The sequence below is a fragment of the Porites lutea genome, chromosome 14 (assembly GCF_958299795.1).
Source record: "Porites lutea chromosome 14, jaPorLute2.1, whole genome shotgun sequence".
NCBI lineage: Eukaryota > Metazoa > Cnidaria > Anthozoa > Scleractinia > Poritidae > Porites > Porites lutea.
This window is the reverse complement of record NC_133214.1, coordinates 11,533,368-11,548,634: the sequence shown is the minus strand read 5'-3', so window position 1 is coordinate 11,548,634 and position 15,267 is coordinate 11,533,368. Positions and strand designations below refer to the sequence as shown.

Here is a 15,267-nt window from a genome sequence, read left to right as displayed (position 1 = left end):
AATTCCATGAGTGGATTGCATTGCCGATGACAATATTAATTATGTTAAGGTAAAAAAAAAAAAAAAAAAAAAAAACATTTATCATTGTAAATAATAATAAAAATAATTGCTATAATTACACGGAAAATGCTAACCATATTGTAGCTATGTTTAATGATCTACTTTCACGTTTTTCGAAGGCCAGAAAAATAAAATGGTTGAGTTTGATCGTCCGGGTGAACGTAGTCCTGAATAGGACCGTTGTTGTTGACAGTGACTGACGTTTCGACAACCTGTGCGGTAGTCATCTTCAGAGTCAAAGTGAGTTGTATCACGTCAGTTGATGGTATTATACTCTGGTTATTGATCTGATTGGTCAATTATGTCGCGATGTTATTGGTCGTCTGCCAGTTAAGCCGTGATGTTATTGGCTATGAAGACTCTTCTGTGACAGTCATTTATCCGCACTCGGATCAATACAGGTGGCCTTTGTCAAATGTTGGTGAACCTTCCTGGAGTTGAATTCCTAGGAACCATATCCAAGTTCAGAAAGAGAAATAAAATTTCCTTGTTGCTAGTTTACGTACTCCATAAACCGCGAAATTAGGCATTTTCACATTGTATAGTAGTGCAAAAATCGGCAAAGAAATGTACAAACAAGCGTGATGCATGTGCAAAGTTCTTAAATTTGCTTATAAAGCCTATTGTTTTTTTGATGTTCTTGTTGCCGTTCATGTCGTTGGATCTGAAGTCCCTATTCCACTGTTTTTATTAGAACGGCGTTTACTATTTACAGCTGTTACATTCAATAATATCGATTTCAAAAAATTATTCAAATGACCCCCTGAAAACAATCAAGATCTTGTAAATGACCCCCAGCAAAATGGCCTGGCCCCCGTCACAGGTAATAAACAATCAACCCCTAATATTTTTTGTGACCTTCAGCTTAATATTCGCTAGAAATGATTGGCCAACAGTATCTTCAGAAGCTAGACATTACAATAGTTTATTTCGATATTCAAATACAGTGAAGTTTGCCAAAACTTGAATTTTTAATCAAGCTTGTTCTTGATGACAGAAGATCAGATGAAAGCCCGTCTCATGTTTGATATACATGTATTAATTCCCCCGATTTCAATCCCAAAGGTGACCAAACTCAAAATTCAACAATATTTCTAACTTTCACACTTTTTCGACACTGAAAAATAATGAAAAATATATACTGCAATCTGAAAATACTGCACTATTATCTACTACATGCAAATTTGTATCTAAATGGTCAAACTTCATTCATTCCTCCACCAACTCAAAAGTTAAAGACACCTTTGACTCCATCATTAACCATGGGAGTGAAAGGGTTGATTTCTTCAAAAAATGTAAGTCAATGCATTTCACATGGCTTGTGGCCGGATGGGATAACTGCCAGACGTAGCCTCCTTTGCCATTTACTTTGCCTCCATAAACCAGCTTTGTTTGGCTTAGGGGATGGTAGTGGAAGAGGAAAAGGGAATAGGAGCTCCACATAACCAGTATGATTCAGAATTTTGTGTTACTTTGTTTTTTTTTTTACTTTAACAGACCTTTAATGCAGGCAAACTTGTGGGGAAGACAAAAAGGGGTTTTTTGAAAATGCTAGTTAACACTGAAATCATTTTCAGTTTGCATTGATTTTTCAAATTTCTGACAGCTCACACTGGCCAGCTTCAGGGAGAGCTGACAGTTCCCCACAATCCCTACCACTTCTCCACCTTTGACCCTGATCCAACCCAGTTTTATAAAGTGGGCCCCAGAGAGATTCAGAAACTAGTGCTCAGACTACTCTTTAGTCTGTACCTATCAGAGGATATTAATCTGTACCTATCAGAGGATATTAATTTTTGTATTTTCAACGCAATCATCTATGCACAGCAAGGAAATGTAATCAAAAGTGAGAAAATCAGACAAACACAGATCAAAATAAGTTCAATGGACAAAAAAAAATGATTTGAAGGCAACATTCCTGGAGGACACTTTTAACAAGACAATGTTGTTTGTTTTCCAGTACCATAAATTAGATGAAATTATAATTATGAATAGTATGTTTATGAAGACTCCTACAGTTTTTTTTGGTAGGTTAGCAGTCCAAATCTATTGGTAAACTTGCTTGTATAACCCAGCAAATTGTATTAAAGTTACATTTTAAATTTCCTAGTTTGAGCCACAGCTTGGTATTTTTAAATCAAATGGTAATAATAATAGTGGTGGCCTTGTTACTTGCAAGTTGCCAAATATTACATATTAAAATTGAAAGGACTGGGGCAAACATGTAATCAACCTTACCTATTGACTTTTTCACCCTGTAATAGTTTTTGCAGCCCCAAATGGCCTGTCTACCCCCTCCCCTGTGACAAATCCTCCCTCTGCCCCAAAAGCTCTCAGTGAAGATAAAATTATTTGTCATAAGCCAGTACAGGCAAAAAAGTCATTTAGGTTACCCTGACCCCTTCAATTGCATTAGTTGTTGATCAGAATTAAATCATTGTTTTTGCTACAGACCTGAAGATTGATAAACTTCCTGAAGGTGGTCATCTCAGAGAGATCCAAGTTTCGTATTATTGCGCATACAATATAGGGTCTGATTTCCTGAACAGTTGCTTTTGCGACCACTTTGAAGTCTTCACTGTGTATAACAGTAATGATTGGTCCCATGTGAGCTCCTGCACCCTCCTGTCCTTCAGCTCCACTATCTCCTTCACTGGGTCTTTTATTTCTTCCCTTCTTTCCACCCTTTTTACCAGCTGCCTTCCCCATTTCCTTTCCTGCAGCAACATAATCCAAAACTGCTTTTGTGTGGCATTGTTTAATGAGTTTAGCAAGCCTGTTGTCCTTGATGGAATTGTCTTGTAAGTGAAGATCCTAAAGAATGAACAAATTTCACTGCCTTGATGTTACTACCTTTTAATTATTACACGAAACAAGACAAAGACCAGCATAAATTTTAAAACCAAATAAATAACACCATTAGGATATTAACTGAAGAGCACAGATTTGACAGGGTGACTACTGAGGTCATTTTGACTATTGCAATAGTAACAAGATAGTTTACTTTCTTAGTATTGCAGTGGTATAATAATTATTGTAGTTATACACTGAAGAAGTGGGGGTACCCTTCCAATATTACTGAGATAGTGACACCAACAAAGAATTAGAAAATATGAACCTGAAAAGGAAAATTCTACAAGCCACCACTTAATGCAGACAACTCAGACAAGATGTTATTGATTTCGTTGTTGTTGTTGTTGTTGTTGCCTTGGCAGTCCTGAACCTGATATCCCTTTTTGACCTCAGAACAAAAAACAAACTGAACAATATAGCAAAGGATATGCCCCTTTTAGTAAAAAATATGGACTGCAAGATGAAAGCTATCGGAATACTTTGATTAACGATATAACCAAATTTGTCTTCATCACATCGCTTTTGAAACACTAGCATTGCATCAATAGATATATGTATTGTTACACTTTTATCTACTTCAATGATCACATTGGAGGGTGCTGAATCTTTGTCACCATAGTAGTAAACTTTACTACCCTTGTTTACACTTACACTTACTTGTTCAACGGCAAAAAATTTACTTACCTACAGGTTAAACTTTTTAAAGGGTAAACATCAAGCTATAACTTGATAAATGTCACCAAAGACAAAGATTTTTTTTGCTGAGGTTAATGTCTTAATTAGGTGGTAATCAAGCAAAAGTCGGAATGACAGTTAATACAGGTGAACCTCTCTATAACAGCTACCTTGGGAACAGAAGAAAGCCTGGGGCGGGGGGGGGGAGGTACTGCCATATATGGGTTTCCATTTAAACTTATCAATTGGCTGAAGATTTTAGTCTAGACTAGGAAAACCAGGAATTGCCACTCAAGAATATAAAAAAAGCAAATTGGTTTTGTTTTTGGCTGAACTGTACTAGTGACCTCAGTTGTTTCTGGAAAACAGCTACTCTAGGATAGGGGGGATTTGGGGAGTTTAGTCTAGTTTTGTGTAGCAAAATTCACTTGAACTAGCTCTGGCACAGGCTAAGGGTTCCAGGGTCCCAGCGGCACATCCCCAACCAAAAAGTCCTAAAGTCCCCCCCCCCCCCCACCCCACCAAGAAAGTGGCCATTGTAGAGAGGTTGAAACAAGTGTGAATGTATGGACTGTCTGCCAAAAAAAAAGGCTGTTATAGAGAGGTGGCTGTTAGTGGAGGTTAGACTGTATTATTATAATGTTTCTGGTGGTACCTTTAAATTTTCACACCAATGGTGTTCTGATTTAGAAATTTACATTAAATTCAAATGCATCTGCATATCTACTTATTTGTAGTGAATATTCCTCAAAAATAGCAACAAGCCTAACAATCCTTGTGGCCAAAATCTTAACAAGAAAAATATCTTTCATAAATTGCTTTTTCTTAGTACTTAGTAATGTAATGTACTTTATTAGCAACCTTTATCCCAGGGCTCTCTCCTTATTGTCCCCAACAGAAGAAAGATATGCTAGTAATCCAGCAGTAATGGTTCATATGTCTTGGCAAATACATGTACGTACAAATCTTTCTGTTTTTGGTTGTTTTAACACATATGATAGACACACTTATGGTGAAATTTGGAACAATACATGTTGGTTGTAATAAGGCCAGTTTAATTACTTTAAGCAATTGCTTTTACTTTATAATACAAACATTACCTAGTTCTGCCTATACTCACTTCCTTTAAAAACGTTGTCCGGATTATCTTTTTAAAATCTTTTGTATTTTGCTGTAATTTTAATAAATTGTTCTTTTCTGTACTATTATTATTTATTAATTTTGGTTCTTTCTGGTTTCAGCTTGCCTGTATATATTTTACAGTGTGATGCTTTCAACCAGGGCCACCTAAGGACTTTCAGCCAATCAGAAACTGCTCCTTAAACAAAGAATTGGGTGTGTGGACCTCATCGCGAACTGTCCTATTTTTCGATGGGTTAGTTTTGATCCGAAGATGTTTTCGCCATTTAGAATGGTGTGTCGTATACACTTACCCATCTTTCTTGTGTAGCTGCCTTATGCTTTTTATAAAAAAAGTTGCTTATATATTGAAGGGCTGGCTATACAAATTGCTTGGTCAGGGGAATAAAAGTGCTTTGTATCTATGGGCAAAAAAGCAGTCTGGTTACAAGACTTTTTTTTTATCGCTGGAGTATTTCCTTATTCCTACAACTAGAAGTCATCATTCTAGATCTGGGTACAGAAAATTCATTTTGTAAAAAAATAAGGATAAGTCTTTCTTCAACATAAATGTGTTCAACAAGAAAAAATATCAACAGCTGGGGTAGCACTGGGGGCGCTGTTTTTATCAAGTAAACAAGGAGTAATCCCAATTTCCCTCTTTGGGTGAACAGGAATTTAAATCTTATAAACCTATCACGTATATTAATTGAAAGATAGCTCTTATAATTACTCCTAAACTTCTCACTTGCTGTAAAAAAAGCGTTTTTTCTTGCATCCCCGGAGAAATATTTTAGCGACACGACAAACAAATAATGAGCGAGGTGCTCGATCGCGGTATGGGAAAGCTTGCTCAGTACAGTGTTGCGTGACATTTCATTTGCATTCTGTATTTCTTTAACTCCGGTTCCAAGTTCTTGAGCAATTGCACATTCAGATTACCCAGTATTATGGAGATCTAACAACCTTTTGCAGAAAAAGTGTGGCAAATTTCTACTATCATTGTTAACACCACAATTTTCAGCTGCACAGAAATGATTTCGACTTTCCCTTTCAAGAAGGCAATGCACGTTAACAGGTGAAAATTTAAATTTGATCATGAGAAAAAAGAAAACAAAATTCTTTGGTCTCTGATTGGCTCACGCTAGAAGTAAGCCAATCTAAACAGCAAAAAATTTAGGATAGAAACTAACCAATCGAAAAATAGGACAGTTTCTGATCAGGACCGCACGCCCAATTCTTTGTTTAAAGGAGTGGTCTCTGATTGGCTGAAAGTTCTTAGGTGGTTGAAGTCGTCACACTGTAAATGAAACGTTCTTGGTATTAGGCATGGTGGCCAACTAGAAAACCAAATGGTTCACTTGGCCATCACACTCTAACTTTATTATTAATTCAATAGCAATGTTTATAACACTTACTGTAAACAATTAGCTAAAAAGGCTGTAACTTAGCACAAGTTAAAATATTGAGCAAAAATAAACTGAAAAACCACTCTAGAGTGACTTCCCCACTAATTCCCTAATCAGGGAGGTGACGGTCACCTTGTTTAGGTTAATATTACCCAACTACCAGGGGCCACAAAATTGTATCACACATATGTGACCCTTCACGCGACTTGGGGGCTTATCTAAATTTCACGCTATGCCTATTTTCACGATCCAGGCCGTGAAAGTAAGAAAAACTTTTGGAATGTGCGTGAAATTTCTCTTTCACGCCGTGAACACGCCGTGAAAAATTCACGGCTACCGTGAAAATTTCACGCAGTGAAAAAGTTTATAATCGCCGTGAAAATATTTCATGCCGTGAAAAATTTCAGTCACCGTGAAATTCAATTTCACGCCGTGAAAATCTTCCAACAGTCAAAATGAAATGTAACATTGTTTTCAAAAGTGTATTGTTTAGACGTCATGCAAGCCTATATTTGCCCACATGAATGTAACATGTACTGGTCAGTACTTTTTGATTTTTGATTTTCGGCAAAACAGATGAAATCGCTTAAAAAGTGAGTCACCGAAGATTCTCTAAATTTACAACCAAAAGAAGCTTTTATCTCTTCCACGAAGTTATGCAAATGCTAGACTCCGTGGCGACAAGATGAAATATGTAATGCATGTTTTGATATTGCGTGATATCTTTTGGATTTATTTCATTTTTACCCTTCTGTTCAGATCGTTGTAACGGCGAAATTTTGAGTATAACATTTAGCAAGGAGACAAGGAACTTGAAATGGAGCATGATAAATCAAGTAGAGTTTGCACGTGTGATGGGGCTACAAAACTGTAGATAAGATCAGGCACTTCACTGCAATGTGCGTCGACACGGACGACAATTATCCTGGTTTTAGGAATGGCAGTAATAGTTAGTCTTTCCGCAAAGAATTTTGTTAGGTTTCTTGAGTGAAAACCTTGCCATGTTTGGTAAATAACTAAGCGTCTCTGACATCGTCATTGGGAAAATTTGCACGTTGCGGAGAAGAAAAAAAAGAGCCAAAAGTCACCGACTGTTGCAATTACAGACAATGTAAACAAATTGACATGAAACACACGCAGTTCCAAACGTGCATATCTAATAAAATACTTTCCATGAAAACATTAAAATATCGACAAGAAATTGTGACTAGTTTGATTGTGATTTGTGGCTTTACAGGCTTGAACGCAGAATAGTCTGAATACGTTTTTTTTTTAATTTTTTTTTTCATGAGCTATTTAAAACGGCTTGAATATGCTGAAAGAAATATTATTTTTTGCGTGGCATCAACTTCCACAAATTTAGCTTGACGTGACCAGGTATTCTCGTTTTTTTCCAGTTCGAAAAGGGGCGAGAAAAAACACAAAACAAAAAAAAAAAACAGGTTAGATTTCATTCACCCTGAACATGTTTCACGGCGTGAAAATGTGTTCACTCTTAATTTCACAGCGTGAAAGTTTACACCGGTTAATAATCACGGCGTGGAAGTCTTCGCTGATCTGTCACAACATGATTAGTTTCACGCCAAGAGTGAAAAATTCTCGGATGGAGTGAACGGGCATGGAATTTGAAATTCACGCCGTGAAAACTCTAATTGAAAATTGAAAAAAATTCACGGTTTTTAGTGAAATCCATAAGCCCCCTTTTCGCATGAAGGGTCACATATATGGAAACCCAAACAGATACTTACCTTTAGCTTATGACACAATGACAGCTCAACTGGAATCAACTCTATCTTATTGAGGTTTAAGGAGAGCACCTTTAAACCTACCAGTTTACATACATCAGCACCGATAGTAGTAATACAATTATTAGATGCATAAATTTCGGCAAGATGTTCCAACTCATATATTCCTTCAGGAAGTTCAGTCAGTTGGTTAAAGCTTACGTCGAGTCTTGATAAACTTTTAAGGTTCTTTAAACTTGGTAAAGCAGTGAGATTGTTACAATTCAAATTTAATGTTTGGAGAAATGTAAGTTCCTCCATTTCTGAAGGAAGTAGCTGTAATTCATTTCCAGACAAGTCCAGGTTCTTCAAATCTTTCAACGACCCAATTGTAGTGGGCAGTTCTTGGATTCTGTTTCTGTGCAAATCCAAAGTTTTGAGGTTAACCAGATTCCCTAATTCCTTGGGAAGGGCGGACAATTTCGTGTTTGAAATTTGAAGGAAGTTGAGAGAAGTTAAGTTGAAAATGTGCCTGTCTAATCCACCTTTTTCAATTCTCTCAGATACGTCTGAACCATTCAAGACTAACTCGTATCTATGCTCGTCTGCTGCTTGTTTTACCTCTGGCCAATTCATTTCCACGGGGTTAGACAGAAAACTGGACGATAAACTATGGTAAACATCACACAATTGCCGCGCACATGCTTGCCACTACAGTAGCCCGTGGTATTTGCTTAGGACATTTAAAGGGGGCATACATGAGACTCTGCCCTTTCAATGAGCTAGCCACTTCATGTAAGACTACGTTCATTGTCTCCGGTCTCCCAAAGTATTCTCGTCCCCAGCCCCCGGTCCCTCATCCCCTGGCGGTAAAGTCGGTAAAGACCTTTTCCCACTTCCTCGTAGTATTCGGATGGATCCCCACTGTTGTGAATTAACTTTTACGTGCAAACCTCTGCTTGCAGGGTAATCCTTCACTGCAACTTATGAAATCCCTACCCTTTCATATTCCTGAAATCTGAAAGAGGTACCCCTGCCAGTTGTTAGCTAGGCAGCTACTTAAAATAACGCAATATAGATTTTCAAAGCATTTATCCATTGGATATATCAACATCACAAAAGAATAGTATGTAAGTGAAATCTCCAGCATCTTGTTGAACACCTCCTTGCAATGTCCACCAAATGTTTCTCTGCTTCCACACCTACCCTGCAAACCCTGAGACCACAGGAGACTCAAAATACACCCTTACCTCTACACAACAGCCATGAAAATAAAAGGAGTGTAAGCTCATGGATTGTAGCCTGTGAACAGGCTCTCTGTTTGGGGAAGGGGTAAAAAAAAAGGGATTTTTTCACCCTTTCCCCAAACGGAGAGCCTGTTCACAGGCTAATGGATGTAACCCCATTAACAGAGATGCCAACCTCTGGAGATCTAAAATCTGGAGACTCTCTTTTTTTTACTACCCCCCCCCCCCGGAATTTCGACGAACTCCACCCTACCCCAGGACAAATTGACCAAGCCCCCAATGGGAATGACTTTCGACATTATATGAAGTCTTACATGAAGACATAATATCAAAATTCACTATCTTATATCATTGTTTTGATGCCAGAAAATAATGATCTGTATGTGACTAAATACGAGCAAACATGCCCCAGAAACCGTACTTTGAATAAGAAAAATTCAAGTTTTGAGCTAAAAAGGGAAAAAGGTAGAGAAAAGCTGAAAAGATGATTTTTTCCGGAAGGTATGGTGACCCATATAGGAGAGTGGGAGCCGCTCCTAGATAATCAGGGAGAGTTGGCATGTATGCATTAATCCAAAAGATATGTTCAAATATGCATTACAGTATGATGCTGATTTGTTACTTGGCAAGGTTTCTTTATTTTCTTTATTGACGGAAAATGGTTTTCACATAAAATCTACTTTTACAGATATAAATAAAACAATCAGTGTCATTATGCTATTACACTTAAGAAAATAATATTATTGTGTAATACTATTATTTGATCGACTATGACCCACTATAACTCTTTAAGATGGAATATGAATTATTTACGTTTGCCTACTACAAAATGATTAGACAGTATGACAAATTTGCAACCAGAATGTTACAATCATAGCAAATTATTTCCTTTAGGATGAAAAAGACTTCAGCAGATCATGCATCTGACAGGTAATGTTGTTTTCCCGAGGGGTTTCTAGGACAAAAGAAAAGGTCCCTTCTACGAAAAGACACTGAAACTTTTAACTCATGTTAGAACTGTCCTAGCAAATGTGGGTACAAAATTATATGATTTATATACAACACATTATTAATAGCAATGACCAAACAGGATTAGCAAGTTTAAAATCCATGGACATGCAGCTGCTCCTTCTTTGCCAAGTCAATAGATGTGAGAAACTCAGAAATATTGTTACGCTGGTCTCCCTGGAGCTGAATCACCTCTCCATACTCTTCATTTTCAACTACTGTCCCGTTACAGTTAAATTGCTAGACGAAAAACAAAAACAGCAACAATTATTTCTGAACTAATGCTGCTAACATATTTATCTTCCTTCATCTGAAGATGCAGATAATATTTAGTGAACAAAATGACTATCTTAACTGCAAAAGTAACATGCTGCCCAACAGTGTCTCACTTATTGATTACTCCATAGTATCAAGGAAAGCTTTTGAGGTTAAAGATTATTTTGTTTAGCCTCTGTTCTTCGAATACCATAAGCAATGACTGGTCAACATGACTGACAAGTGAAATTTTTTGGCCAATCAAGGCACCATTTTGTTTAAACACTGTCCTTTGACCGGCCGTTGTTTTAAGCCCTGTGCAGGGTCACCATAACCAGCCAGTGACCGTGCCCCAGGGTTTGAAGTAGGCGACCAACTCTGGAAAAGTAGGGGGTTGTGACAATTGAGGGACTGTAAGGCCCCTGAAGGTCTGGGGGAATGCTCCCCTAGGAAATTTTGAAATCTAGAAGCTCGGAAATGCCATTGTCAATGTTCTCGCATCGATTTCAGAGGTAAATTGTGATTTATTAACAACAGCATAATTGTACTGATTACATTAATATTCATGAAAAGCAGTCAAGGAAGGAATAGTGATTTATGAAAGTTATGGAAAAACAAATGAATAATTTTGAAAGGGCTTGACATGATAGAAACAAATGTGAAAGAATTTTTGGAAAAGTTCGATAATAATTGCTTTAGGAGATATGGCGTCTTGAAATGTACTTACATGTATGTTTCTAAAAATAGTAACAAAATGGCAGGAAATTCAAAAATCAAAGCTTAATAACTCTTTAACCAACTGAGTTTTTGAAAAATAATTTTCACATTCTATTCTATCACAATGTGCTTTTTTAGCATTATTTATTTGTTTTGCTATATCTTGAAATTTTAATTTTGCTGTCAAACTTGTGATGTCATTTTCCCGCCAAAAACTGTTAAAACCGCAAAACAAAAAACAGGATGTTTTAGAATACAAAGTTCTACCATCCTACATGTACAAAGTTTGAGCTCAAATGAATAAAAAGTGCAAAAGTAGCTCCTGGGTTGCAGCTTTTATGAGTCCTATGGGCCCACCGTGCTACACAATGTGCCTGCCTTGAACTACGATTTTGTTTTACAAACATGTGGTTTTTGTACAGACTATTCATTGCAGTAAGCTCAATTCCTCTCAAAGGACCATTTTTATATTTGATCATGCAACAGTGACAGTATAAAAACATAAGACTGTTCACTAGATACAAATTTAAGTTGTTAGCTTCATGTGCTGTGAATGGGGAAGTACTAATCAAACATAATCAAATAGGCAAGTTTAGACCTGCAAACCCCTAGCTTCCCCCACAGACAATTTTAGGGCTTAGTCATTTGTTCCTCCCCCTGCTAAAACAAGCAGCCACTTCCATTTGCTTATGTTTAGAGAAACCAATCAGCATTGTCTCAATGTCACAAGTACAACCGATCATATGCTGTGAAAGAATGTAATTTGACACCTGTGCAGTAGTTTCTGCGATAAGCCTCTCACCAAAACATTCATCATATTCTGTGTTTGATAAAGACAGGGTTCATGTTTGAAAACACTGGCATTTAAGGGCTTATGAAAAGCGCACATTAACAATGGTGTGGCAGAATCTTTGTTTTCATGCAGGTCCCATGATGTAAATATGAATAGCAGATCTGTGCAAGTTTTTGACTGTCCAATAATTTGTCCAGACCTATGTGAGGGGCTGTCGACATATTTTACTTTTCCCCGTGTAACGTCAAAGTTTAGGTTAGACTCACCCCTTCCCCCTGAATTTTTGCTGCCCCAAAAGTCACTGCATTCTAGAAGGAATACTGAAATGCACTTACGTGAAGATGTCAATGGTATCAACACAATCAAGTACTGCTTTTAAAACATGGTAGAAACTTCATACTTTAGGATAGAGTTTAAAAGATCACAATGTAAAATGTGACCCTCCACAGGAAAACACACACTGAGAGCTCGGTCACCCGTTTGTTGGAAACATCAACCCATTCAACAACTTGGTCACCCATTTGTTAGACACATCAAACCGTTCGGAAGACTTGGTCACCCATTCATTAAAGACATTAGGCCAATCGAACAACTAAGTCATCGGCATTATGGCATCCCTTCAAGAGACCGGAGTTATTTTTTGTCAAATGACATGGACCATCCTTGGAGAGAGACGATTAACGCTATCTGTTCAAAAAAATTCTCTTGTTCGAACAGTTAATTTTTTTTTTTCCCAATCCAGTGGATAGCACTATCCAATGCTTAAACAACCAGGGCCAGGTCTGATAGCTGAATTTGTGTAATCCAGATAAAATAGAATTTTTTACCGATACAGTGGCCATATTGAATTAATTAGATTTAAAGAGTATTATGGCATGCCCAGGGGCTTGAGCACGATCCTATATACTTGCTCAGTATTTATGTGCACTATTCAGGGCAATTTTTCTTAATGGTTTTGTATAATAAGATTGTACAACTGGTCTTCCAAATTTGAAATAATTAGAGCAAGCTTCTAGTAGTATTTCTGTTCACCTTAAATCCCTTCCGCTTCAGTAGTCTCGCCCAAGTAGTTGGGTCCTCGCAAAACCAGAAACTGCTATGGTCTTTCACCATATATTTCTCGAAAATGGCGGTCATTATTGCATCCCAACATGGCTCAACAATCTATTTTTCCCAATACAACCTTATTCCATGAAAACTTTAAGAAAAATTGCTGGGAAAGTGCACACAAACACTGAGCAAGTATAGAGCATCTAAGGTAAGGTAAGGTATCAGGCATAGCATCTTCACGCACATGGTCAGTAGCTATGCAAATTTATTGGAACAAAACAAAGCGCTTACATAAGAAAAGAGTTCAACTCCCAGAGGATTGGTTTGGGACACTCTCGTAGCGTCCGGCTTTGAAAAACCACTGCTCGCAGGGTACCAACATGGCTGCCATTCCACTGTTTAACAACACCAATATGGCCTCTGTGATGTCATTTGAAAATGCTCTACAATGCCCCCTGGACATCCCATAATACCCCTTAAATCTAATTAATTCAATATGGCTGCCATATAGGTAAAAAGGTCTATTTATTGCATCACCCGTTACAGATTAACTGTACAAGTCATCTAGAAATGCAATATGTACAAAAAATATTTTGCAGAGGATTCCATAAAGGTGTAGTCTAAAAGTATCCTAACAGGATTTTTATTTTTACGAGAAAAATTCCGAAGCTAAGTTTAAGCATAACATTGCGCATGTTTTAGTCTAATGGATTTTAAAAATGGACAAAGTTTGAGTTTCTCTGAACTCAAAATATAAAGAAAAAGAGAGTTATTTTACAAGATGTAAAGCACAGATTTACGGTTGGAATACCAACCTTTTTGAAAGCTTTCACAAGCTTTTTCTTGTCATAGCCATCATGAATTCCCTGCACTGTAGTTAAAGTCTTTCTTCCGTTTCGCTGTTGTATGCGGATGTGAATAGGCGTATCTTGTAATGATGTTTCGCGCAGTCCCTTATTAGCATCCGAAAAAGGATCTATGATTGCGAAAGAGAGCAAATTGAAAAGGTCTCAACGCAACAAAATAATCATCGCTCACAACAGATTATAAACTGAAAAAAAAAGCTCCTCTAACAAGACATTACCATAAGTTTGAAGGTTCTGAATCGACATGCGAACTGCTTAATATAAACTGTGTGAGAATCTGGGGTGATGAGGCTTGGATGGGGTAAATTTCAACACAATTCTACCCGATTGTCGTTATCGATTTCCAGCGACGGGCGAAAGAAACGGAACGACGCAACTGAAAAGTGATGTCATGGTAGTTTGCCTAGTCCCTAGGCCTCATTATTCTGCGCGGCCAAAGCCTTCCGGGTCATGTGGTCCAAGCGAAGCTATTGTAGCCTGCGAACAGCAGACGTTTCTTCTGCCGGCTTCGAGGAGAACAGTCAGTGAATAGATTTAAATTACATAAAAAAACAAATGGAAAATACTTTGAGATTAATTTCATTGTTTCACATTTTCTCACATTAAAAGTTAGATGACTCCAGATCGAAAATACCGTAACATACCATAATGCTCTTTGTTTGTCACCCCAAAATTTTGCATACGCATTGTTTTCAGTTTCTCTTGGGAGTTAAAATGGCCCCAAGAGAAACTGAAAACAATGCTTATGCAAAATTTTGGGCTGACAAACAAAGAGCACTATGGTATGTTATGGTATTTTCTGGAGTGGTCAATTTTGCTACGCATGATGAATATCTAATTAGTTTTTAGGGGCTAGGCCTAGGCTCCCTTCTTTGCGAAAATAAATATGGCTCGAAGGGCCGAAACTTTTTTCGGATACCGAGCAGAATAAGGGTGTCCGAGCAAACGTTTGAGCAGAATAAGCGATTTTTACGAGCACTGCCGGCAGGCTGAATAAACCATTTTAAGAGCAGAAATTATTCAAGCCTAACACCAGCGCTCAGTCCTAAACAAAGAAGGATTACGAACCGCTCCCGCGAAATCATTTGTTTTCACGTGACTAAATCATGTGACAACACTGAATTTGATTGCTGTTGAAGACTGTGAGATACAGACGAAAGCAACAAGACTGAAATCTGAGATTTGAGACAAGAATTTTTTCAAGGTGATAGAATATATTCGGCTTTTGCACATCTCTCATAAAACATCTTGTTTGCCCACAGGTGGCCCAAGCTCACCACGGGAACGCGGACGTGACTCTTGCTTGCGAGCCGTCACGTGTTACAAACGGAAACGGTTATTAACAAAGGCTTGTATGGAATGTCCGGGGGGGGGGCACTCCCATACATTACTTATACGGGTATGTGCCGCCCAACGGGGTCGTGATTTTGAAGCTCCTGATTTAGAACGGGATATCCATTTCCGAGGCGTTTTCTAGAACGGGGTATAAAA

General features: G+C 37.8%; 2 protein-coding genes across 2 annotated transcripts in view; both read right to left on the bottom strand.

The window, feature by feature from the left end:
• Nucleotides 1-8,588, bottom strand: part of LOC140924270 (leucine-rich repeat-containing protein 47-like) — a 10,660-nt gene extending 2,072 nt beyond the window's left edge. Inside the window, exons 1-2 of the mRNA XM_073374305.1 lie at nt 7,865-8,588; nt 2,515-2,874 (exon numbers count right to left, since the gene is read on the bottom strand). Coding sequence (XP_073230406.1) covers nt 2,515-2,874; nt 7,865-8,476 — 972 coding nt within the window. The 5' untranslated portion in view covers nt 8,477-8,588. The remainder of the gene's footprint in view (nt 1-2,514; nt 2,875-7,864) is intronic.
• Nucleotides 8,589-9,701: 1,113 nt separating this feature from the next.
• LOC140924228 (eukaryotic translation initiation factor 1-like) lies at nt 9,702-14,154 on the bottom strand. Its single transcript, XM_073374260.1, has 3 exons — nt 13,995-14,154; nt 13,726-13,886; nt 9,702-10,335 (listed from the first exon to the last, which is right to left on the bottom strand). Exons 1-3 carry the CDS (start codon nt 14,020-14,022, stop codon nt 10,189-10,191), a joined length of 336 nt encoding a protein of 111 aa, XP_073230361.1. The 5' UTR covers nt 14,023-14,154; the 3' UTR covers nt 9,702-10,188.
• Nucleotides 14,155-15,267: the final 1,113 nt, after the last annotated feature.